Source organism: Stereum hirsutum, assembly GCF_000264905.1.
Source record: "Stereum hirsutum FP-91666 SS1 unplaced genomic scaffold STEHIscaffold_15, whole genome shotgun sequence".
In the NCBI taxonomy this organism is placed as follows: Eukaryota; Fungi; Basidiomycota; class Agaricomycetes; order Russulales; family Stereaceae; genus Stereum; species Stereum hirsutum.
In genome coordinates this window covers 254,111-277,158 of record NW_006763145.1, presented here as the reverse complement: position 1 = coordinate 277,158, position 23,048 = coordinate 254,111, and the positions used below count along the sequence as shown (strand labels likewise).

Genomic DNA, 23,048 nt, shown 5'->3' with positions numbered 1-23,048 from the left:
TTGAATATTCATTGGGCTTTCATTCGTGCACCCATGAATGTATATTCTGATTTAGCATCCGGGCCACACTGGATGACTCTCATAGACCCTCACAGGCACGACCACCCCGCCACAGGCAGGGGCCTCTGCATATTTGTCGCTTGATAGTTGTGTGTTGCCACGATCGTCACCTCCCAGCTCTCTGGGACAGTTCAAAGAGAACATTCGGATACCCATGGCAGATCCTCTAGCATATACAGGCATTCTCAGCCCACTAGTATGCCTGATACAGTGAATGACTGACCCTGAGTGTACATTGAGTCTACACTGAATTTATACCTCGGCAACTCTGAACTCCAACATTTATTCATCATGGTTTCTTGAATGTACATCGGGAAAACGCGATGTACATTGGTTCAAACATGGTCTATTTAAAATGATATCTTCTACTTATGTTCTCCGCTGGCATAGCTCGAACTCCACATTAACGTCTGGGCCGTCCCCTCAATCCGTATATGACCGGGCGAAAGGTGATAACGCCGAAGGACGTTCCTAGAGGATATGGTTCAAAATGCGTAGAATAGCTGGAACGATGGTCAACTTGATGATTCATAACTGGACACTATATCCAAGGATACGTTGCCGAGGATTTCAGCGTACAACGCCTTAGTAATGGGAACATTGATTGACAGTGGCGTACCGTATGTCGATAATCGTACACCGTAGTACTTTGGCGATAACTCTCAGCATCCCACTCCAGGATATCTATGAGCACTTGAGTGAAACTCAAAGCGACGAGAATGTCAAACCGCTCTCAACGCGCTGACTCTCGCGTACTCCATGGTGTAGTCACAGTCAAAAAAAAGTAGTAAATAAATAATGAACAGCGCAGGGCAGTAGAGACAATAGTAAATAGAGCATTTTACATACACCATAAGTAATAGTAGGACACGAACTGTAGGTATCGCATAGGTAGAAAGAATACAATTAGAACACGATCCGAAAGGAAGCAACGAATACAGTCCAACTCATACCGTTCTTAGGATCAATAACGAAAGGAGACAAGCCGTGAAGACTCAAGAATTGATCCCCGGCACCTCCGCAGCTTCCGACTCGACCTGCTCCCCCTTGACCGACGCATGGTGCATCAACGTCTCTTCTCCCTCTTTCAAATGCGGCTGTAACTCCTCCTTTTTCACCGCCCTATACTGCAACGCATAATTCCTGCACGCCTCCCTGCTCTCCTTCAGCTGCGGATCCTCATGGTCTAACGCATAGATCCCGAACCCCGGGAAATTGTACTCCAAAAGCTGCTTGAGCTTGGGGAGCATCGCCTTATCGGGCGAATACGTCCCCGAATTATTATCGATCACCAACTCCCAATCGACACTCTCGTCCGGCGTCTCATCGCTGAAGTTCTGCCAGCCGCCCTTCGGACGGGGATGAAACTCCCCGCTGTACCGTACCGTCTCCGCGCAGTTCGAATGTAACGCGTGCTTCGAGGCAAAGTCGACGAAGAAGGCGGCGCCGGTCTCGGAGAACCTGAAGCTCGAGTCTTCGACGGCGATGACATAGGTGTATACGGCGGGCTTGACTCTGTGGTGTGGCGTGGCAGGGGAAGCTGACGCGACAGGGGAGTTCGGGTTTCGTCCTCCTTGAAGGATATGGTGCACGTCCGCCGCTGACTCGATCGTTCCGAAGCCGTTGGTGGTTCGACGAGCGTACAGCATCTTGTGGCCAGCTTGGATACCAGACCGTACAGCAAATGAGGACGGACCCGTACCGAAGATGGTCTGTGCGGCTTGGTAACCGTGGTTCCACGGCTGTTGGAAGTCGCCGAAGATGAGTGGTACACCCTTGAGGTACATTTTCCAGGTGGAATATAGGCGCTCGTCGTTGACGCTCGTGAGTCTACCGACCGTGGGGGAGAAGTGTCGCGAGAAACGGATGGGACCATCGAAGGTGTACTGGGGGACTTTAGTATCTGCAGGCTCTGTCACGTCGATCTATCACTTGCTCGTCAGTGCTGCAGAAACAAGTAGAGCAGCGTTATTCGTACGAACCTTGAGCCAGAACGTACCCTTGGCACGTTTCAAGACGGAACCTTCGATCTCTGCCTCTTTCGCACCGGGGGAGACGGTGATCTGGAAGCCTCCAATGGTATCGTCCGTGGGACCGTTATCTTTGTCCATGACCGCGACGTGGAGCATGGCAGTAATGGGTACGTTCTTGACGTTCCACACCTCGTTCCACACAGGACTGAGCGTGTTCGCCTTCACCTCTGATCTATCGTCGCAAGCATACCACAGGTAATGATGTCAGCCCAACGCGACCCGGATTTAGAAGCCGAAAATAATACGAAAATGACGATAAATGGCACGAGTACCCACATATACTTGATCTGACCGTCAATGTCCGCAGTGAAGAACGGATCCGCCGTCCCAACAACATCCATCTTCGGCAACCCTGACGCGCCAATAAACTGGATCTTTAGATCGACGCACTTGAGCTCCACCTTCATGTCATGAGCGTGCGCTTTGGCCTTGGCAGCCGCGTCGTGCAGGTTCTGCCTCACGTCCTCGATGTTGCTCTTCCACGGTGCCATCTTCGAGATCAGTCGGTGTCCGAAACGGGGTTCTGTCATCTGTGAATATCTTTTGTTAAACATTGTTAGGAGGAAGGCTGGGTACTGACCTGTAGGGTGTTGGTGGTATAGAGGATAGAGTGTATGGAGAGAAAGGAAAACAGATTTCAGGGACTATGACGACGACGCTCGGCGCTCCCAAGTGGCGGTGCAAGCGCTTTGATGGTAGAGATAAGATAAGAACCTTGATGATGGATTGGCAATCACCGTCTTCACACCGTTCTGCATGCAGGCTCAGAAAATCCGAACAAGCCACACTCCTATGTAAACACCCATAAATCCGGTATGTACGTATGCATGCATATATGTATGAATGAAGATAGTCCATAGTGCCCAACCTGACCCGGATGAATAGACCTACAATTACAGAGCGAAAGGCGGGCGCTGCGCTCTGCATCGCCTCGTCCCGCTCGCTCAAGCGCTTCACAAAACCAAGAAAGCAACAACACTAATCAGCACATCTCTTGCCCTAGCGGCTCAAGATACAAAACTCATAGCACCTCGAACCGTCCGCTCCCCGGCGTATGTACCTTATCTTTACTATCCAGATGCACTGGCGCAAGCTCCAACGGCTCATCCTCCTCTCTCCGCCTCTTAGTCGTATCATCCTTCCCACGGCCACCATCCCCTTCCTCGTCCAAATCAACGATACTGTCCAACCTTACCCTCTCACCCCCTAGCTCCGGATGTCGTCTCGAATGCGACAGATCCGTACTGATCAACGAGCCCGATTTGATACTCCCCGATTTGCGTTTTGTTTTTGAATTTGAATTAGAGGTCGACGAGTGCATTGTCAGGCTCTCTGGGTCGGCGGACGAGTCATCGTTGTATCGCGAGTGGGAGTGGGAGTAGTGTAGGCTGGACTGGCCAGCTGCTTCGAGTTCAGAGGGATCAGAGTCGGAGAGGAAGGCATCGGGGCCGTTGGGTGTGTCCGCTACTTTCTGTGTTTCCAAAAAAAAAACACGGACGTTAGAGCCGTGGTGATAAGGCGAGCGAAACATGGATGCACATACTGTATTGACCGCGAAATTATGGAACTGAGGAAGCGAATAGTCATAATGGGCCGATCGAATGGTTGTAATCGAGGGCATCCCATTCCGCCGATGATACTTATTCAACTCTGCACGGCCGTTCCTACATGTCAAGAGGAAATGAATAACCGCTTTGGTCAGCTACTGAGTTTGGGCAAGAGGAAGCTTGGAACTTGGAAGGATGTGCAGATGCGGAAAGGTGGCTTCGGGGTCAAAAAGGAGAGGGGTTGCGGAGAGCATCATGGAAGGAAACAGACGAAGGCAAAGATCGTACTCACAGAGTCGCAAGCAACGAAATAACGTATAGCTTCCCAAGGACAGCCTGAAACATCGTCTCCCACCAATTCTTCTCAAGCTGCACGAACCCACAGATGCAGTAAGTCAACCAATGTGATAGAATAACGGCGATAAGGGAGTCAAGAAGTGCGAAGAGACGTACGAGCGTGACGTATGTAACGAGCGCGACGATGGCGCACAGACATGGCGGTACGGCGGCTTCCCATGCGATCATCATGAGCCGGAAGATCACCTGTATGATATGAGTGTTAGCTCTTCAGCTTTTAAGACGAACATCACGGATATAGTACTATGTAAGGGACAAAGACAAAGAGATTATGAACAGAACGGAGTGATAGGAGAAAGCTGGTATGACAGAGAGGGGACGAGGAGGGATAGATGAGCCCAAACAATATATAGGGAGTAGCATGGAAGGAATGATGCGACGAAGACGTTCAAAAAAGGCACGCGTACATTTTGGAAACGATCTGAATAGGCGGAATGTCGCGAGCGGAGGAGAAAGTTGAGCACTGGGAGGCGAGCAGGTTCGTCATTTGGATACTTCGGAGAAGTGGGAGGGAAGAGGACTTACATATCCCAGTAAGCAGCACATCGAGAACTAATTCGTGGCCGGAGTGAAAAGAGTATGTATTTGTGAGCGTCGGGCAACCCAGAATGAGAACATCAGAATAGATGCGTACTAGCCGGAAGAGTTAACGTCAGGATGTCTGTGATAATCGCAATCAGCTCACTCCACCCCATTCTTCAAGGAGTAGTACTTGAACGCACAGGTAGAATCTATAGGGATCTTCGGCACAGTCCCATCTGCTGGTGTATCCAGATCCTGAGTGAAGTCTATGTGTATGATAGACACCGTGAACTTGATGGCAGCAATGAAGTAGGCGACCACAAAAGCGCCGAGTCCAGCCTGTAGTACCCGAGCGAAAAAAAAGGATATATTAGCGCATCTTCTACGAAGCCGGGAACATAACTGACGATGATGTACCACTTCCTTTGGAGTAGCTAGATGAACCACAAAACAAACCCCGAGGGTCAGCAAAGCGAACAAACGGCATAATGCATGCTAGAAGACGCAGCCGAAACTAGAACTCACGCGCCAACAACGATAGATCAAGAATCCTTGGACAGGCGACGCCAACAACGCAGTCTAGATAACATTGCCATCAGAACACCGTGACGTATAAATCAATGATACGAGTCGGGCTCAAGACAGAAGGTCTGGAGGAGAAGAAGGAAGTAAGGAAACTGACCATGACAGGTTGTGCCGTCGTTACCCAAGTGTCGGTTAATGCATTCTCCTACAGCGGGTATGAGAATCGCCCGAGTCTGGGCAGTCCAGTAGGCTTTAGGTAAGGTATTAAGCATGACGCACCCAATCACCGAAGTTCATCACGAACACGTCCCAGAACGCCCACATCACTGCCACGGTTTGAAAGCTGGATGGTGTGAAGTTGAGAACATTATATGGTCAGAGTGGATATTGGTGAGTGAGCGTGTATGCCGATGCGAATGCGAACATTGTCAGCAGAACTCCTCGGGAATGATAATAGAACGGCATAGAAGTGTGTCGTGTGATGGCATGAATGTTGGGTTAAGAATGGGTCGAGGCACAGGAGAATGACGCTGAACGAGAGAAAGTATTTGGGAAGTAACGAAGAGAAAACTCACATAGCAAGTGAAACGGTCAGTGCCACAATGACCCTGATGCTCCAACTCTCTTTCTCGACTCTCATCAGGAAACGGCAAAGTTGGGACATAAGAAAGCCCATTTCGAGCGCTCCGAGAAACATGCCCATCGCCTGTGGCCCTATGAACCTGTCCGGATGGGCCTGGACGGTGGCGAGGGAGAACGGGCTGCTCATCGCTCGAGCTTGCGGTCGCAGATGCAGCGGACGTCGCTGGTCACCAATGGCCCAAGTTCCGATCCGGCGGAGACGGCTTTGTGAGCTGCAAAGGTGACTAGGATGGCAAGAGTTGAAGGAAAAGGAGGGGAAAGAGGGCCAGGGCTAGCTTCTGCGCCGGTGCATGAGCAGGAAGGGGACGACGACGGGAGCGTGGAGGGCGGGGCTATATAGGAGGTCTATTCGTCCGTCGTATGTATTGGTAGAAAGCCACGGGCTGGAGGTAATTGTAGACGGTAACTAAAACTGTCAACGGCGCATGCCATGGTCGACAGCACCCACCCCTTGGAAGGAAGGAAGCTTTCTAAGATCTCCGCGATAGACGCGCTCCGGCCATGGCAAAAAAAGAATATGAAATACAAATTCACTCACTCTCATGAATTTGCATCCTCAAAGGTTATATTGCAGCCGAGCCTGCTCAGCTCTTCGAGTCCGTCCTGCTGAGTCCGAAGGAAGAAAGAGATCACTTCCCCTCGCTGCCGATATCTGTTCTGATTCCTTCTCTCAAGTGGTTTGCGAGAAGTTTGGTAAGGCCGGAAACTGCGAGAGTCCGCAAATCGGCGCGAGTTCGAGAATCGAAGCCAAGCTGAGTTTGGCCATATTATTCACAAGAAAAACGTGGCCTAAATTGCTTGCAACCGCTTGCATCCGCCTGTGTCACGTCCAGATAATTTTTGCGCCCACAAAGAGCTTACCCATACGCACAGGCGCAGCGCGCCAGGCTGGGACAACACAACGCCATCATAAGCAATCTCAAACTTAAAGGTAACAGATGTTCGGCGGGAGACAAATTTGCACTGAATAGACATCGAAGCAAATCAGAATGACGGCAGGGTCGACGCCACAAATCCAGTTTTCTGACTCTTCGTTGACATGAGCAGCGGCGTTCGTGTTTCCATGGGTAGGGTCGTAGTACTTACAGGTGAGCGTTCGCTGTCTTTTCTCTGTTGCGGGGTAAGACCCAGTTGCGGTGGGTCTTTGTGTAGCGTCTTCTAGTATTGATGGTAAGTCCGTTGGTCGCTCTTCGACTGTAAGCTATGCCCGCACGCTTTTGGTTGCTACTCGAGTGTAAGCTATGCACACAAACTTTTTGAGTGGTACATATCCTACTGAATTCCGCCCGATAGCTTGAACTCCAAGCTCAGGATGCTGACTCCTTATCTGTGACCCTTCTTCCTTTCAAAACCACAAACCTTACTCGATCTTTCACCTTCTTCCACCACTGGCACTTTCCACGGCACGTACGTACAGAACTTAAATAACCTGTGAACTATTCCGCCCCTGAGTCTCTACTCGTGTGTACGTCGTACATTTATTCGACTTTCCAAACCTTGTAATTCTTACGAACGTAAACTTCCCTTCCTCCAACAGTGGCACTCTATACTGCATAAGTACCATGGTATGATTCAGTACGTGCTCGACTCGGAAGTCCAAGACGCCGCTCATAGGACTTTCCTTATGCAGTCGTGCGGTATCTGATCTTCATTTCACAACCACTACGATGTCACCAGATCCCGACGTACGCAGTACCAGGCTGTCAGACGGAGCTCGAGCTCGAGATCCCCATCTCATCAAGACGATCAGAGGATCAGAACGGGTCGGAATTGCAACAGGGACGCGACACTCCATATGTACGATTCGGACCTCCAGAAATGGCCAGCCCATGCTCCAGGAAACCTCCTAGATTGCGACGGAAGTCACCGAATGGAGGACACTGACGGTACGGACAAACAGGAGGGACGCTATTGGATGATTTTCCGTAGGTCGTAGGTCGAAGCCTAGACGCACAGAGAACGAGGCTGAGGCTGAAGTTGATTTCTGATTGGATGCGATCCCCTGTGCTTGTGTTTCTGTGCCAATCAGAAAACTCACCTGAATTGCCCATTTTTTACATCATGACAGTGATATTGAGCGACGTAGCGATCAGATGGTCGACGTCGAAGACAAGACGGGACTGCAGTCGTGCATCAATGAGGTCCAAAAAGGAAGGAAGGGGACGAGGTGGTCAGGGGGTGACAAGGAACACGATGTGGCGTTGGAGGTGGCGTTGACGGGGAAGAGGTAAGTAACAGGGAGAGGGAATTGCAAGGAGGAGTCGGACGGAACATGCTTACCGGACGGTGTCTCCCCAGTATGATCACGTCGAATATCGACTGCCTGGTTGATTGAGGAAAAGAAAGGTACGCATACCTCTTGAAGCTAAAGGATGGACCCATCGGGCCATCATGCAAGTACGTCAAAGCCTGACAGCTAGAGGACCAAAAAAACCGCAGCCCTCGATTATAAAGGTATCGCGACCGCATGTGCGCTTAGCTAAGTAACAGATCGACCATGACCACAACTCGACAGCTACATACAAAAGATGGAATTCTGTTTGTTCGATATGCCGTACCTTGATTCTGAATCATAAGCAGATGGGTAGCTTGGTGTTGTTGCGTTGGTATGTGTGAGTATGTGGGTAAGTAGGGGTAGCGTTGAAAGTAGATAGAAAGCAAGCAAACATTGGAGCGACGGAAAGAGAAAACTATGGTACAATTCATCGATGACGGGTTTCGAAATTCGGGATATAGACATAGGAACATCGAACGGTGGTCAACTTGAAAGGAGATACCAATCATCTTTGTGCTGCAAGAACCAGGGCCGGAAGAGAGAAAGCAGGGCGAAGGTAGGTCAGCATGAAGATCATGTCAGAGAACGGATGGAAAAATAAGTACGCAATCAGAAGTGGAGAGGCGAGAGAAAAACGACATGGAACCAGGGCGGAAGATACAGTTGGAAGTGAATAGAAATAAATGCATACCTGTGAGTCAATTCGATCCAATCCAATAGGTCAAAAAAGAAAAGAACGCAAAAACGGGAAATCCAGAAATCAAAACGATATCGATATCCTTCCATACAAGATCAACGGGTGGGCAGGTGCATACGGACGGACAAACAGATGATTGAAGACATAGCGAGTGAGTTGAGACACGAGAGGGCAAGATGAGGGAGTTGGCATGGAAGAGATGCGAGAGGTGAAGAACGAAATAAGACGGAAGGAGAAATATGTGAGAGCTTGGGGGCGGGAAGAAAAGATAAGAGGACAGAGGATATCATTCCAGATCCATCGACATTTCGTCGGATAACTCTCCTGATTCTTCGTCCACTTCGTCTTCCTCATCCGAATCCTCTTCGTCCGTATCCTCGTCCTCGTCCTCTTCATCTTCATCTTCCCCCACGTCGATATCGATGTCCGTAGGGTCGTGCGCATGCACGCCCACCACAAACTCGTCCTGCAGCATCGGCGCTGGCATGGACAACGACACCGGCATCGGCGCCAGGAGCTCCCGCCTATCCATCGACCTCCCCCTCTCACTCGGCTCTTGAGCGTCACCCCCGCTCCGCATTTCGCTTTCGCTGTCGCTTTCAGCTTCAGCCTCGCTCGCACTTGAGATCGAAAGCCTCGATGAGCTCCTCCTTCCACCCGGACCCCTCTCGTTCGCCACCTTCCTCCCACTCAACGGTCGACTGGTATCCCTCCTCTTGAACAACATTCGCGCCACCAACTGCGACGAACTTCCGATCGTCTTCTTGCCCTTCGCGTTCGCGCTCACGCCCTCCAATCCTAGCCCACCATTTCCCGCATCACCCTCACTTTTCACCTCAACTTCACCCATATCGGCATCGTCCGCACTCGTGCTATCGTCAACATGAGCGATCGAGACTTGAGCTTGGGTGAAAGACGCGTGTTCGCTGAGCTTGAGTCGTAAGAGCGCATGCAACTCCTTTCCCCTCTCCTTCTCCCTCTTCCTGATCTTCCTCGCCTCTGCCCTCCTCGCCTCCGCCAACCCCAACTCCCTCCTAATCGCCCACATCGGATCCGGCACTCTCTCCTTCTCCTTCTCTTTCCTCGTAGACGACGATCCAGAGGATAATGAAGAAGAAGAGCCCTCACCCTCGACGCACTCATCCTCGTCCATCTCACAAACGACCGCCCCAGGGACCCTGGGACTCACACAAATCCCCTCGGCCACCCTCCTCGCCTCCTCCGCCCACATCCCCTCCGTCCTCTTCGCGTTCCTCTCTTTACCCCAATACTTCCTCCTCAGATTCATCAACCCCTCCAATTCCCCCTTATCCACTTTCGTGTTTCTCACTTCCTCCGGAAGGGCATTGAACTCTTGCAAAAGAGATTCGAGATCCGGAGGTTCGGAGGTGAAAGAATCGCCGAGCGAGGGAGAGGGCGAACGGAGGTGGGGATGGGCGTGCGGGTCTGTGGAGGTGTCCGAGGAGGAAGGGAAGTAGGTGGGATAGGAGGATGCGGAGGATGCGGAGAGAAGGGGGAGGAAGAGGCCGAGGGAGGGAGTGTGTGAGGAGGAAGAGAGCAGGATGGGGGTGGGTATTGGTGGCGGATCGGGAACGATCAGGTCGTCGTCGGTGTCGGCGCCGGGGAGGGAGAGGAGCTTCATTGGTGAAGTCGAAGGGACGGGCGAAGAGGAAGTCGAGCTCGATAAGGAGGGATCCAATTCTGTGTCGATGTCTCTGTTTGCGTCGATATCCATGTCCATGTCCAGGTCCATATTAGGGTGGCGCGGAGAAGCCGGATGTTCTACGTCGACGTTCATGTTCATGTCTAGATCGATATCAGGTAGTGATGTGAACGAACGACGAGACGGAGACGAAGGAGATGGGGGCTGTGGGGTATCGCGATCCAAGTCGTCTAGGTCGAGGTCAGGCAGAAGCGACACGCTGCGGCGAGAGGGCGATTGAGGCGCCAGTACAGGCGAATGTCCATCTTCAGAATCAGAGTCATAATGATCATGATCGTGGCCGAACAGAGGAACGCCGACGTTGCCGTGGTTGTAGCTGGATAAAGCAGACGATGGAGAGGGAGAAACATCGAAGAGGTCTGAGAGCCCCATACGTGGTGACGCCGTGAAGTGGAGGTGCCTCTCGTTCATGGTATCGTCCTCATCGTCGTCGTGATGATTGGTATCGCCGTGTAGAATGGGGCGGTGGGGGCCGAACACTTTGTCGTCGTCGTCGTGATGTTTGAATCCAGAGTGACAGGGGAAGTTAGGAGACGTAGGTGTGGCGAGATCCAGCTCGGATGGATAAGACGAAGAAGAGACGGAGTCAGAATCCTGCGAGCGAGGGCCCATCCACTCATCGCCGGCCGGCGAGGGCGAAGCGCCCGGGATATCCAAACCCTGCAAAAACGGACCTGTGAAGTTGGAAGAGTGCCAACTGTCGTCGTCGTCCGTCTCCGTATACCTCGAAAACGGTGTCTGCGTATACTCGACGTCCTCACGAGACGCGTCGTGCGCACCGTGTACATCATCATCATCGTTATGAGGCAGCCAAAGACTTCGATCCTCCTTCACCATGGACGCGAAACCCGAGGAGGGATGATGGTGATGCCGACTGGATCCAGGAGAATGATCATCTTGAACATAACCCATAGCCCCCACACCTATCAAGCGCCCTAAATCTTCCGGTTTGCGCATAAGCGCCGACTGGTCGTGGTCGAGGACGCTCGAGAGATGCACATCCATACCTGAATCCTGCTCCTGCTCCAACTCCAACGCCCAACTGGGCGAAAGCGGTGTCAAGAGCTCCACATTATCGTTCTCCTCCATCTCATCTTCCGCAGATGCCCCACCTCCGGGTCCTGGCCCTGATGAAGCTCCTGATTTCTTTCCCAGAGCAGACGACCCCGCCACCCGTGCCGATGTCCCCTCACCCTCGACCCCATCATCGCTCTCGCCACCCGCGATATTGTACGTTAAAAACGGGCGTTCTTCGCGAGGTGATGGAGAGACGGGGGAAGATTCGGGTAGCGCTTGTGGTGTGATAGGTAACGTGGGGGGTGGAGATAGTGGGAGGGGCGGGTGGCGAAGAACATGAGGCATGTGCGAGGCGGTGATTGACACGTCGGTTTGGATCTTCGGGAGCGGGATGGTTCGTCTGAGTTCAGAGTCGGTGAGTGGTGGGGAAGGGTATGGTTGGTTGTGGATGGGACAGATCTGGGGCCTGTAATCGGCTGGGAGGACTGATACTTCTTGTTCTTCGTCGAGCGCTTGCGATGATTGGGAATCGATGAGTGTTTGTTGTGGAAGCGAGGCGGGATAGAGTGTCCCGATGGAGCATAAATATTGTGTGCAAGGACAAGGGAGAGCGTGCTGTTCGTGAAGAAGGGAATATGCCGATTGGGCTGATGATGATGTGGATGTGGATGTGCTGTGTGCTGGAAGGTCGTGATGGTCGGAAGAAGGGGGCGAAGAGAGGGTCATATTAAAAAGCGTTTGCCGGTCGCTCGCGAGGACAAGAGGACAGACAGGGCTGTTGGATACAGCCAACTGCGAACAATGAGGCAATGAGGTACATCAGAAATCGATGGCTCCGCACGACCTTAGCCTATCTTTGTTGACCAAAGCGGAGACTCACTTAGGAATGGGAAGATGCGAGCAGGCCTGAATCAGCAAGATACAAAAAACATTGCCAAGCAACAAAGCAAAGAGAAATGAAAGCCTAGAAAGGAGAACTGAGAAAGAGCAAAGACGATTATATGTTGCGGACAGAGGCAGAGTGTGTCGTGGTCGCCTGCTTCGCTCGCGCCTCTCGAATTCGAGAAAACTCGTCCGCCGCGTGTTCGACACCCGCCACGCCACAATCAGGACCCCCGCCACCGTTGGCTCATTTCCTTGTGGCACTCGCACACTGTGGCCTCGAGGCAGACAGGCGAGGCTCAGAGATGCGACATGAGGGAGAGAGCTGTCGTCCTTGGTGATTTAGAGCTATAGCAGTATTGTGCAGCTAGCTCTAACACCGACAGATAGACTCTGAAATCCGAGGCGTTGTCGAGTGGCTCGAGTTTTGCATAACATGGGCGTACAACTCTAAGGAAGTCTTTACGAAAGTATCACTCACCAGGTAGCATAAGTACAGTCATCCTCATATCCTTGCAACCCGACCTATGCTAGAACATTGGGAACGAGTTGTGTGGCTGAAACAGTCCTTGTCTACTTCAGGCCACGAACAAGGCCGCTAAGATGCGCAAGCATGAACGTTGTTTATAGCTGGTAGTAGATGAAATGCGCAATGCAGCATACTCGTTATGTCGTAGCAGCTCGTCGAAACATATTGGAAGGATGTGGTGGAAGTGAAGAAAGGGCCACAGAAACAAATTCGCCACAACGACCGCGCCGAAGGTACACGATTGCCTTTCTGGGCCGTGCATATATTGACCGTAATTCTTTTCAGTCCACCATCATCATCATCAACACCACCACCGCGACTCTGCCCTTCGCCTTTCTTCAAGTCTATCTAGGACATCTTATTCTTGTGTATAACAGATCTTGCTTCTACTTGCTAGACGATTCCATTCGCTCGTAATGAGTTTATCCTGCATGGCAATAGTCCATTGGCGACGCTCTCCCTTGCTTTTGTATCCTTGACAATGATTCCTTCCTAACGAGCCACCACAGAAAAGGCTTGCATTCTCCACCTGCGCTACACACAACACAAGCATCTGCCGCCCGGATATCGCAGGCTTCGAATTGCATATAACAAAAGAGCGCTCGTAACATGTAGATCCCGGGGTCCTCGAGCGCTCCCCAAACTTTCCTTTCCACAGCGCAACTACCCCGTGTCCCGACATATCTACTTATCGCACGAAGAGCACCCTAGCAACTCAATGATACGTGAACCTTCCCTTCTCGCTTGGGCGCAATGGCTTTGCAAGTCCGACTCTTCGCTGGCAGAATCCAGATCCTTCCGTTGACTTCAGGATGCCGAAGAAAGTTCTGATGTATAATATGTCTGCTATAGTCGCCAATATGTTACATACGCGCACACTTCAGACTGCGAGGCGACCCTGCTCAGAGGAACGTCGTAATGGAATATCACGACACCATTGCTATAAGATCCCCGCTTGGCGGCTTGCGAAGCTTGAAGGGGACGAGGTTGGGGCGTCGAACGCGACACATCTCATCGATACATGCATATCGCGTTCTGCGCGGATGTATTGACTGACAGCCCCTATCACTGCCTCGAGTTCAACGATGCGTTCGACGACACAGCCAACATCACCTCCATGCAAGCACGCGTAGCGTTAGCATCATACTTACTATGCAGGGTAACTTGAAACTTGCGCAGCTTACGAGCACGAGCTATACCATGTTTCTAATTGAGCTCAGGACCGTTCCTATATCTTCTTCTTTGCCTCGAATAAGCTACGCCGCTCATCCTACTGCTCTGTATTCCGTCTTTGCTTTCGAGTCCGTGTTCAAGCCCTGAGTACCAACTATTGTATGAGAACACACTGCGCTGCCAGCAAGTTGTCGACGGTTCCGTCACTTTCAGATTGTTTAGTAAGCTTGGGAACGCGACCTCGAGCTCGATCCTCGATGCAAAGGTGCGGCATAACGTGAAGGGCAAAGCGCTCAGAGACAGACCCATCATCCGGGTCTGAATCGCAATGAACCAAAGCGGAATGCTATCGCCGGGCACCGTCTACCTTACTGAGTAATCAAAGTAAGTATAATCGCGTACATATGCGCTGTCTTCGAGCTCGTGAGGAATCTGATTGTGTGTATGTATGTACAGTATTGCAAGTTATCGTGTCGATGTTCGTCTATACGATGTGTATTTTTGACTGTGACGGTCATGTACGTTCATACCTCTTTCATGATCATCGTTGTCACCTCCAAGATTGGGAGGAACTGGAGTGTGTGACAGCTCTCCTTAGGGAACTCACAAGCCATCGATATAAGCTGACCTATCTCCCCGATCCTCCGATACCATCTTCTTCCTACAACTCGCCTTCGTAGCGATATCAACCCAGAATGGTCGAGGACGATCACCGCCCATCATGAGGCACCGAAAACCCAACATCGACCCACGCGCGCATGCGTTCACCATGTTGGATCGTCAGCCAGATCAACCTGCAGAGAAGGGAATCGACGGTCAGGATAAGGTTCTGCTCAAGTCATGAAATAAGGAGCAAGAAACGTGGGGGTGGGGTCATATAGGGGAAGATCGACGATCCATACAAAGTATGCGAGTCGATCTCAGAAGATGAAGATTGGAGGGCCTTTGCCATTATAGGATAGGAAGCAAGAAGTCGCTGGGATCTGGAGGGAACACTCACAAGAATCCAAGCCATGCCAGAATAGCAGTGAGGACGTCCGTCCACAGGACGCCTATTTTTTGTATGAGTGGGAGGAGGACAGAGATCCCTATTGCGTTGAGAGCGTTGCGAATTGCTCTGCATCATGGTATGTACGTGACACGTGGTAAAGTCAGTGCCTTGGTTCCGTACGGATGTGGAACGAATGGATAGGAAGAGTGGAGGGGGGTGGTAGGGTAGTTGGAGAGCAGACGTACGCATTCCCGGCCATGACCTGTGCGCTCTGCTCATGCATAACATCTACGAAATATGCGCCTGCCGGCCCGAGCACTAAGTCCAACTACAACAATCAAAATAATCCCATCAGCATCAGCATCAGCATCAACTCTATACATAACCGACCACAAATTCGATCGCATCGTAGAGCCGTACACGGTGTAGCAATCACCAACAACAGAGACTGCAACAAAGGAAAGGAAGAACCGTGCACTCACCCCAATCCCGTTAACGAACAACATCAACAAATTCAACACGATTCCCGCCGTCCCGCCCACCCAAGTCGTGAACACCCCGCTCAGCAACACCGACATCGGAACGAGGACCAAGCCGCCGATGACCGTCGTTCGCAGCCTATCTTCCGGGACCCAGACGCCGCGGAGTTTGCGGTAGCGAATCACAGTTCGGTCGGAGAGGTAGCCCGCGAGGCTGGAGCCCACTGTGTGTGTGCGTGTGCAGAAAGTCAGGAGTTTTGCATGGGGTGGGATAGAGAAGTGTCACGCACTGATGTTACCGACACCGGCAGGGAGAAAGAATGCACCAATGAGGGCTTCGTTAGAGATGTTGTACTTCGCGCCCTGAAATAGAGAAAATGACGATATTGTCAGTCGTGGGTAGAGTTTTGTGGGCAAAGCGAGAAACAGGACAGAGTAAGACGTACTATGGTATAAGCCAACGGGACGAGAAGAACTGCACGGAAAGGGAACAGAGACCGTTTATTGAATGAAGGGCGATGTCGGAGCAGGACGATCAAACTTACCATAGTCCGTCATCAACGCAGTCGTTCCGCCAAGGCACTGCAAACCACACCACGTAGTGAGACAAAAACATGAGCGACTGCATGAATAATATTGAAACATCACCGCACTGTTCACTCACCACAGCTAACAGATTCGGACTCCTGAACATCGCAACACTCTGGAACGGATTTAACCATACCCATCTCCTTCGCCTCTGTTTTGAGCTCCGATCGACATCGTCTTCACCCTCAAGCGAACTTTCGCTCTCCAACAACTTATCAATCCCTCTACTTCTTGGCTGTGACGTTTCAGGCAGGTATACAAGCATAAAAATAGCGAGGAGGGTCGACGCGATGAAGAGGATAAATTGCATGTGGCGCCAGGTATAGTAGTGTGCTGCAATGCCGCCTGCGAGTGGGGCGATGGCGGGACCGAGAAGGCAGGCCTTCCATCCATACCACAAGGCGAGAACGAATTTAGGGGTTTAACAAGAAATGATCGGACGTCAGGTCGGCCAATCACGACAATGGAACGGGAAAAAGTGGACGTACAGCGAAAAAGATCCCCATCGCCGTCCCTCTCTCCTCCAGCTTATAGATGTCTCCAATTACACCTCCTCCAACGCTGAGACCTACACCCGCTCCGAAAGCTTGAATGAAGCGACATATGAAGAGGGTGGGGAGGTCGCGTGCGAGTGTGACGCCTAGTGAACCGAGGGCAAGGGTGGGGATGGCGGTCAAGTATATGGGGCGGCGACCGTCTAAGGAGTGAAAGATGCATATCAGTAAAATGAGTGGGAATTGCGCGAATTGAAGATAGGAAGGCGACTTCGTGTGGCGTGTTGCCACACGGTGTCATGATTGCAATAAGATAGGGCCCGGGACACTCCTATGGGGGTTGCCCGAAGGGCGACCTCGAAAACAGGTAAAAATATGCAATTTCAGCCTGGCGAGGGCTTAAAATATGCAAATTCCGGGAAGGGTAGGGCGCCTATTGGCGGGTTTTGTGTGGCGAGACAGGCTCGATTTTTTCCCTCATAACCCCACATAACCTCAACTTATCCTAACCTAGCCTAATCAGAACCAACTTCTGTCACATCTGTTGGATAGGTTAGGGGAAGTTGAGGTTAGGTTATGTGGGGGTCTACACCAATAATTTGCCAATAATACGCAAATTTTCGGGAGACCTCGGTGCTCCTAGGCTTAAAATATGCAATTGTTCGGGAGGGCTTCGCCCTCAGATCGCGTAAAAATATGCAACTCAAACCGGGCAACCCTCATAGGAGTGTCCCGGGCCCTAATAAGATGCATGGTATGTAGCGAACAGCCTTCCGAAATGGCTCCACACCATTCAACAAGCCTCCACCGTTCATCAAACTCCGAACCAACATTTTGGAAAGAGAAAATGACAAAAAAGGGACGACGTACAGAATCCTGAATATGTAGCCCACGTCAATGCTCCCAATGCCGTCCCTAGAACAGAAAGACTAACCGCTAGACTGCGTATCGGCGGGAGCTTTATGTCAGTCTCTTTCCCGTAGTAATAACGAATGGATGGAGGGATGCTGACCTGATGACCGACCCTGTAGTACCCAGGTCCTTCGATATCTGAGGTATTGAGGGTACGAAAGTCCCAGAGACGAACACTGCACGCACACAGCAAATATCCGAAATGATCAGCCATCGGTATTGGCACCCACGCAGTGAAGACTCACGAGGAACAAGACCGGCGAAAGAGACTATCGCTACGATGCCCTTCTTCTTCGACTTTGAGAAACGGTCATAAACTGAATCCTGTCCTGCTGTGAGTAAGGGAGTCTCTTCATCGACATCCTGAGTCCTGGAGTGGAGGGTGGATGATTCGTCGGACATGGTCACCGTTCAGGATGACGGAAGCGACTCGTCTGCGGATGGTGGTGAGGATGAGAAAAGAAGAGCCGCCTAGATATGCATCGGGCCATGTTTTGCGGGGTCGAGTCAAGATTCGCCCAGTATTCGCCCTAGCTTCGCGTGGAAGAATGAAGCAGAAATGATCTAGAATCATACGATTACTCTGCTGACATCTGTCTGACGTTTTTCTTCAAGACGTTTGTGCGATTAGAGTACTCAACCAAGTTTCGCCACCGGCGGTGCTCTCCTATGCTGTCTGCCAATCGGAGTTGTCGCCACTCCAAAATGGCAGATACTCGGTGGCGGAGTCTGAACTTATTCTGTCATTTCTCTTCAACAAACCAAGTGCGTAGTAAGTACCTGCACGGTTGGTACTCTGATTTTATGGTACGTCAGTATCCACGAGCAGCTACCGCAATCAATCATCTTACCTCTTGACCGGCGTTTAGAACGATTTTCTGTGATCCTAGATCAAACAAACCACGTCAATTGATCTTAGCGGATTCGGAGGACAATTCCTCGTCGAGAAGGCTTGTGTGTCTTTTACACCCAAAGATCCATGATCATTATTGAGCTCTCCAAGTAGAGAACTAAAGCTATCGTATAGCCATGTCTGCTAAAACCCTTCCTCAGGAACTCATCGAACACACCATAGACATCATTCATCTCGATGATGTTGATCATCACTTTCTATCCATCGTCTCTCGAGTCGCAAAGGCGCGGAGACCTCGATCCCAAGCGCTAATATTTCGGGAGATTATTATCGCGAACTCTCTTGTTCTTCCGGGCCGCCTCAAGACTTTGCTTTCACGATCGCCCCATTTGGCCTCATACGTGCAGACACTCCGTCTGGGTGACTGTGGCGTCGACATCGTTGAGCTTTGCGCGATCTGCAGCAGTCTCACGAACGTATCAGAATTGTTCCTACGAGAAATCCGGCTTAGTAGCGAGCATATTCTGCGCTCTTTCGGCGAATTTCTCACTTCTCTCCCTTCCCTCTCCTCCCTGTCAATTCGCGAATGCACGCTTTCCCGGACCGCGGTCCAGGTGGTATTCCATTCTTGCTCATCGCTCAAGGCCATATCCTTCAAATCCTGTAAAGACAACTCCAAGCCGACCCCCCTACCTTTTACCACCCTTACTGCTCCGAGCAGCCTGCGATCTATCGCATGCGATGGCCTATCTGCTGCAGTCCTCGATTCCCTTGTTATATCCTCATTTGCTCCCGGTCTTCCGACGCACCTTCATCTGGGCGCAGGAATTAATTATCAGCCCACCCAAATACAACTTTTGAACTCCGTGAAAGATCGGGTGGAATCGGTGGAGCTGTTGGCATCGTGGTGTTGGGAGAGGGGTTAGTCAAATATGTAATTATGTCTTCTTTCAGCGTTTGACTAATGAATCTTTCACACAACTATCGAAACACAGAACTCTTCCTCCCCTGCAATCGCATTCAGGTCCTCACACTCGATATCGAAACGGCACCCGTATATCTCCCCGAGATCATCCCGAGCAGCATACCCACCTTCCGCGAACTACGAATCATCTTCACCAAATACTGGGGATCAGGCACTTCACCCGAGGATGTTTTTTCTCGGCGGAAAGAGAGGATAGAGAAGATAGGCACGATGGCTGCGCAGAGGGGTGTACAGAAAGTCGTTTGGGAGGTTCGCTTGGATGAGTACGATGTGGACCAGACCGAGTTTCGAGGCTGGTTCGAGGGACAGGTGAGGGTGTTCATGGCGCTCCCGGACGGTAAATGTCGAGTGGAATTTGTGTGGCAGGATGGCTACCTCTCTCGGCCCTGGTGAGAACCGAGAACTACGGAGCTATTCGATGGAAAGCGACCTAGTGCGTACGCTCTACTCTGCAGGTTTCATTTCGTGAATACTGATGAATTACTGCTCAAGTATTTGGCCTCGTTCCGCTGTCTATTGTGTCTTATTTTTTTCGATGTTCGCCAAGCCAGTTCGATTTATTCCTCAAATCAAGATATCGTAGCATAAGTGAAGGCGACATGTCCGTCGACCCCACCACGTCCATGGGCTCGAACCCGAGACGTTGGAGAACAGTACGAGCAAGAGCAGCGGTGACCGGGAGGAGCCTTCGGCAAACTAGAATGTTCCCCGGTAATGCCTCGAATCGAGTGCTCGCTATCTGATCGATGTAATATGCAACGAATACTGGCAGAGGATTTTCCTAGTTCATGTGTCAATAATAGTTTGTACTTTTCGCGCATGAGCGGATGAGTGGGGCGCTCGATTAATCTACAAGATGACTGGAGCGTTCAAATATTCGGGTGGAACAGGGCGTATAGAGTGAAGAACGCTAAACGCCCCAAACATATCAGAGGCGACAACATGGAACATATTGGATGTGGCATGAAAGGAAGCAAGTGACAGGGTCGTGGAAACGGAAACAGAGGCCAACGAAAGCATGCAAATTAGGACATGATGGAGCAATACGAAAACAAAGGCATTCTTGTAGATAGTTCGGTTTTACTTCACCAGAGGCGAGCGTCCTCTCCACCAGGCAACGTCGACACCAAATTCTCGACTTCGTCCCTATTCATCTGTATGTACCGAACGTCGCCCGCCCCCGACCGACCAAGACGATACGAAGCGACAAGATTGTGGATGCGTATGAAGGCAGGATATTGATGAGGATTAGCGTCCGTACTTTCAGAGTCGGGGATGACGATGGACTCGAGTTGCTTGATGACCCCTTCAAGGACGGCGGGACGGGGCTCCCTGTAAGTTGCCCGATTGGTACTGTGTTCAGGATCGTAAACATCAATTGCGAGTGTACGCAGAGGCTTGTCAAGCCTGGTTACAGAGACAACGACTTTTTTCTGATGCGAGGAATACAGTGTAAGGTATTAGTCTACGGTCTTGGTTTATAAAACGAGTCGACGAGACGTGATCGACATACCACAATCGAAGCGTCCGCGGCACTGTCTGTTCCGACAGTAATCATGACGGCCAAATGCTGGAGTTTGCGGCATCTGGCGATCAGAGCCATCATAGAATCGTCATAAGTCCAGCTTTGAGGGTTCTCCAGCCCTGGTAGTACTGCCAAGCTTTCCAGCGTTTCTGTGTGTCCTGGCAAAATGGTGTCGAATGTTTCCCGAGTAAAAGGTGGGCCGTCATCGTCACGGTCAGATATCATCTCTAGGAGAGACAGGTGGCGTAGACCTGAGAGAGGAATGATGGAGAATGCTGAATTGGCAAAATAGCCATATATGGTGAGGGACCGCAAGCTTGTCGATCCATTGCGGTCGGGGGGAAGTGCTCCTGTGGAAGCGGTAGCTTCGTCTAACTCCGCCATGAAGCTGATAGAGAGAGTCTCCAATCGTCGGAGGAAGGGTATCGTGGTATCGTCCACGACGAAGGGGACGTTTAGGAGGTCGAGAGATTTCAATGGTGGTGCGCGTTCGGGAGAGCAGTATGATAGGACGTTTTTGATGGTGGGGTCGGTACCTTCGAATGATTTTGAGTCATAATGGTGGACTTGTAAGTCTTCGACAGCCGGAAACGCCGGGAGGGTTTTCGCCATAGTAGAAATGAGCTTTGGCAGCGTCAAACCTCTGCGGTAGTTTCCAAGGCCATATATGCAAAGGGACAGACTTTTCGTGTTCGAAAAGGTCGGAAGAGCTGGGAAATCAAATCGTTCTGGGTGGATACTAAAGGCTACGTCGGACAATGATGGAAGGGTTGAAAGGGCTTCTGTGACTGCGGCGAAGACATGAGTCTTATAGCTCGCAGCTCTGATGTTCCATCTGGATGAGCGGATGTCAGTACTGTCATAGTCCAGAAGCCGAAGATATCGTACTTGAACGATTTCAGGGCGGTGAATTTGATGAGAGCGTCCCGTATGAGACTGGCAAGTTGCAAGATTGTCTCTGCATCGTCGTCTGGGAAGTTGTCTGGGTCATCCTCCGCTGCGACATCCTCGACATCGGCAACGTCGCTGAACGCAACATGGATCTGCGGACCCATTCCATGCCATGAGCCATCCGAAGATGGAGTTCCCTCGTCTTCGTCTTCGTCTTCGTCCCCGACCTCTTCATTTTCATCATCACCGTAAGTTTCATCGTCACTTGGATGAATGGGACCTCCAAATTCCTCCATGTCCGAGTCATCTGTGTCAGCGACGGAGGTCATGTCACGAAGCGAGCCAATGAACAGGCTCTTCGTGTATTTTGCGATTGGAGAAACGCTCCCAGACGCGATCGTCTCAAGCATCTCGTGCATACCAGATGCTCCCGACAGTATATCCTCTCTATTCAAAGTGAGACGTGTCAGGACTAGAGGCTCAAGCACAACGTTCATCGTGCGACAGATGAGCCGAAGACTGAGCGTCCACTCTCGGTAGCGGCAGGCTATAGCCTTTAAAAGGCTGATTAGATCGTTGTGAGTGCAGAGAGTTCTTAGGAACGTACGATTTCGGCACTCTTCCCCTGTCTCCACACATACCGTGGCTCTGTGGGCGGTAGAGGCTTCGCGGCTGCCAGAGCCTGCACGCAGATGGCGTATATAAGCTCGGTCGGGAGAGTCGCTAAGTTGGCAGGTTCGCGAGACACTATTGGTGCGGAGACGTTCATTTGTCGGGCAGTTGACGGCGGTGAATATGTCTAGCAAAGGTCGACGAGGAGGAAGAAGAGTCAATACCAGGTCAGGGCTCAGAACTATGTATGAATGGAACCAGAGTCAGTTGAGAGTCACAGCTCCGGCTCCGCGCCACACGAATAATTTTGAACTCCGTGCGGTGGCGGTTCCACGTTTGATCTGCGCCACACCATCTTTGTCTTTCTCTGACCGTCATCCTTGCAAAGTCTTTGAAGCTGGAACCTCGGTCAATAAGACTCTTTCGAAACGAAAATATGAGAGATCCTGATCACCGATCCCGATTCAAGTTTTGCTCTTGCATTCCCGCCATCTGGCCTCATATGGTGACTGGAAACATTACACATAAGGCCACATCGTCGTCTTTTCAAGAGCTGGGGAGCGTCCCGATCAATGCGTCAGACCTGATGCATGCACTGAGGAGAAGATCACGAGCTTGTCCAGCAAATTCCTGTTATCGCTGGGTTTTTTTTCCTCTATATCGTTCCACGAATGCTAGTTATCCCCATTCACCCTCCATGTAGTATTCGATTTCTTCCTCATGATCATCTGTACCA

At 51.1% G+C, this 23,048-nt stretch overlaps 7 protein-coding genes across 7 annotated transcripts; 1 reads left to right on the top strand and 6 right to left on the bottom strand.

The window, feature by feature from the left end:
- Positions 1 to 1,055: 1,055 nt before the first annotated feature.
- On the bottom strand, positions 1,056 to 2,500 carry STEHIDRAFT_64831 (uncharacterized protein; the record flags this gene model as incomplete). The annotated part of the gene is made up of 3 exons (XM_007308268.1): positions 1,056 to 1,985; positions 2,043 to 2,265; positions 2,370 to 2,500. 3 exons carry the CDS (start codon positions 2,498 to 2,500, stop codon positions 1,056 to 1,058), a joined length of 1,284 nt encoding a protein of 427 aa, XP_007308330.1.
- A 389-nt stretch (positions 2,501 to 2,889) lies between these two features.
- On the bottom strand, positions 2,890 to 5,993 carry STEHIDRAFT_149433 (uncharacterized protein). Its single transcript, XM_007308360.1, has 13 exons — positions 5,620 to 5,993; positions 5,324 to 5,387; positions 5,202 to 5,249; positions 5,045 to 5,098; positions 4,927 to 4,953; positions 4,720 to 4,858; positions 4,632 to 4,658; positions 4,523 to 4,549; positions 4,405 to 4,460; positions 4,094 to 4,183; positions 3,933 to 4,009; positions 3,637 to 3,757; positions 2,890 to 3,564 (listed from the first exon to the last, which is right to left on the bottom strand). The coding sequence occupies exons 1-13, from the start codon at positions 5,811 to 5,813 to the stop codon at positions 3,115 to 3,117; spliced, it is 1,374 nt and encodes a 457-aa protein (XP_007308422.1). The 5' UTR covers positions 5,814 to 5,993; the 3' UTR covers positions 2,890 to 3,114.
- Positions 5,994 to 8,297: 2,304 nt separating this feature from the next.
- STEHIDRAFT_124454 (uncharacterized protein) lies at positions 8,298 to 12,185 on the bottom strand. The gene is made up of 2 exons (XM_007308359.1): positions 8,653 to 12,185; positions 8,298 to 8,477 (listed from the first exon to the last, which is right to left on the bottom strand). The coding sequence occupies exon 1, from the start codon at positions 12,122 to 12,124 to the stop codon at positions 8,945 to 8,947; it is 3,180 nt and encodes a 1,059-aa protein (XP_007308421.1). The 5' UTR covers positions 12,125 to 12,185; the 3' UTR covers positions 8,298 to 8,477; positions 8,653 to 8,944.
- Positions 12,186 to 14,978: 2,793 nt separating this feature from the next.
- Positions 14,979 to 17,848, bottom strand: STEHIDRAFT_160823 (MFS general substrate transporter; the record flags this gene model as incomplete). The annotated part of the gene is made up of 11 exons (XM_007308358.1): positions 14,979 to 15,099; positions 15,219 to 15,301; positions 15,456 to 15,676; positions 15,743 to 15,815; positions 15,899 to 15,927; positions 15,998 to 16,034; positions 16,117 to 16,422; positions 16,529 to 16,737; positions 17,405 to 17,475; positions 17,547 to 17,622; positions 17,692 to 17,848. The coding sequence occupies 11 exons, from the start codon at positions 17,846 to 17,848 to the stop codon at positions 14,979 to 14,981; spliced, it is 1,383 nt and encodes a 460-aa protein (XP_007308420.1).
- Positions 17,849 to 18,231: 383 nt separating this feature from the next.
- On the bottom strand, positions 18,232 to 18,963 carry STEHIDRAFT_124451 (uncharacterized protein). The gene is made up of 2 exons (XM_007308357.1): positions 18,316 to 18,963; positions 18,232 to 18,253 (listed from the first exon to the last, which is right to left on the bottom strand). Exon 1 carries the CDS (start codon positions 18,946 to 18,948, stop codon positions 18,550 to 18,552), a length of 399 nt encoding a protein of 132 aa, XP_007308419.1. The 5' UTR covers positions 18,949 to 18,963; the 3' UTR covers positions 18,232 to 18,253; positions 18,316 to 18,549.
- Positions 18,964 to 19,459: 496 nt separating this feature from the next.
- STEHIDRAFT_149430 (uncharacterized protein) lies at positions 19,460 to 20,101 on the top strand. The gene is made up of 2 exons (XM_007308356.1): positions 19,460 to 19,717; positions 19,777 to 20,101. Exons 1-2 carry the CDS (start codon positions 19,626 to 19,628, stop codon positions 19,865 to 19,867), a joined length of 183 nt encoding a protein of 60 aa, XP_007308418.1. The 5' UTR covers positions 19,460 to 19,625; the 3' UTR covers positions 19,868 to 20,101.
- A 90-nt stretch (positions 20,102 to 20,191) lies between these two features.
- On the bottom strand, positions 20,192 to 22,469 carry STEHIDRAFT_171247 (uncharacterized protein; the record flags this gene model as incomplete). Its single annotated transcript, XM_007308355.1, has 4 exons — positions 20,192 to 20,717; positions 20,798 to 21,644; positions 21,698 to 22,254; positions 22,308 to 22,469. 4 exons carry the CDS (start codon positions 22,467 to 22,469, stop codon positions 20,370 to 20,372), a joined length of 1,914 nt encoding a protein of 637 aa, XP_007308417.1. The 3' UTR covers positions 20,192 to 20,369.
- Positions 22,470 to 23,048: the final 579 nt, after the last annotated feature.

Excerpts from the sequence above, each read along its gene's own strand:
- STEHIDRAFT_149433 (XM_007308360.1), bottom strand. The coding sequence starts at position 5,813 with ATGAGCAGCCCGTTCTCCCTCGCCACCGTCCAGGCCCATCCGGACAGG. Across the intron at positions 5,099-5,201 it reads CGACGGCACAACCTGTCATG|ACTGCGTTGTTGGCGTCGCC; the intron begins GTCAGTTTCCTT and ends AATGTTATCTAG. Across the intron at positions 3,758-3,932 it reads ATTTCGTTGCTTGCGACTCT|GAACGGCCGTGCAGAGTTGA; the intron begins GTGAGTACGATC and ends CTTGACATGTAG.
- STEHIDRAFT_124451 (XM_007308357.1), bottom strand. The coding sequence starts at position 18,948 with ATGGCCTTGAGCGATGAGCAAGAATGGAATACCACCTGGACCGCGGTC.
- STEHIDRAFT_124454 (XM_007308359.1), bottom strand. The coding sequence starts at position 12,124 with ATGACCCTCTCTTCGCCCCCTTCTTCCGACCATCACGACCTTCCAGCA.
- STEHIDRAFT_149430 (XM_007308356.1), top strand. The coding sequence starts at position 19,626 with ATGTCGAGTGGAATTTGTGTGGCAGGATGGCTACCTCTCTCGGCCCTG. Across the intron at positions 19,718-19,776 it reads ATTCGATGGAAAGCGACCTA|TATTTGGCCTCGTTCCGCTG; the intron begins GTGCGTACGCTC and ends TTACTGCTCAAG.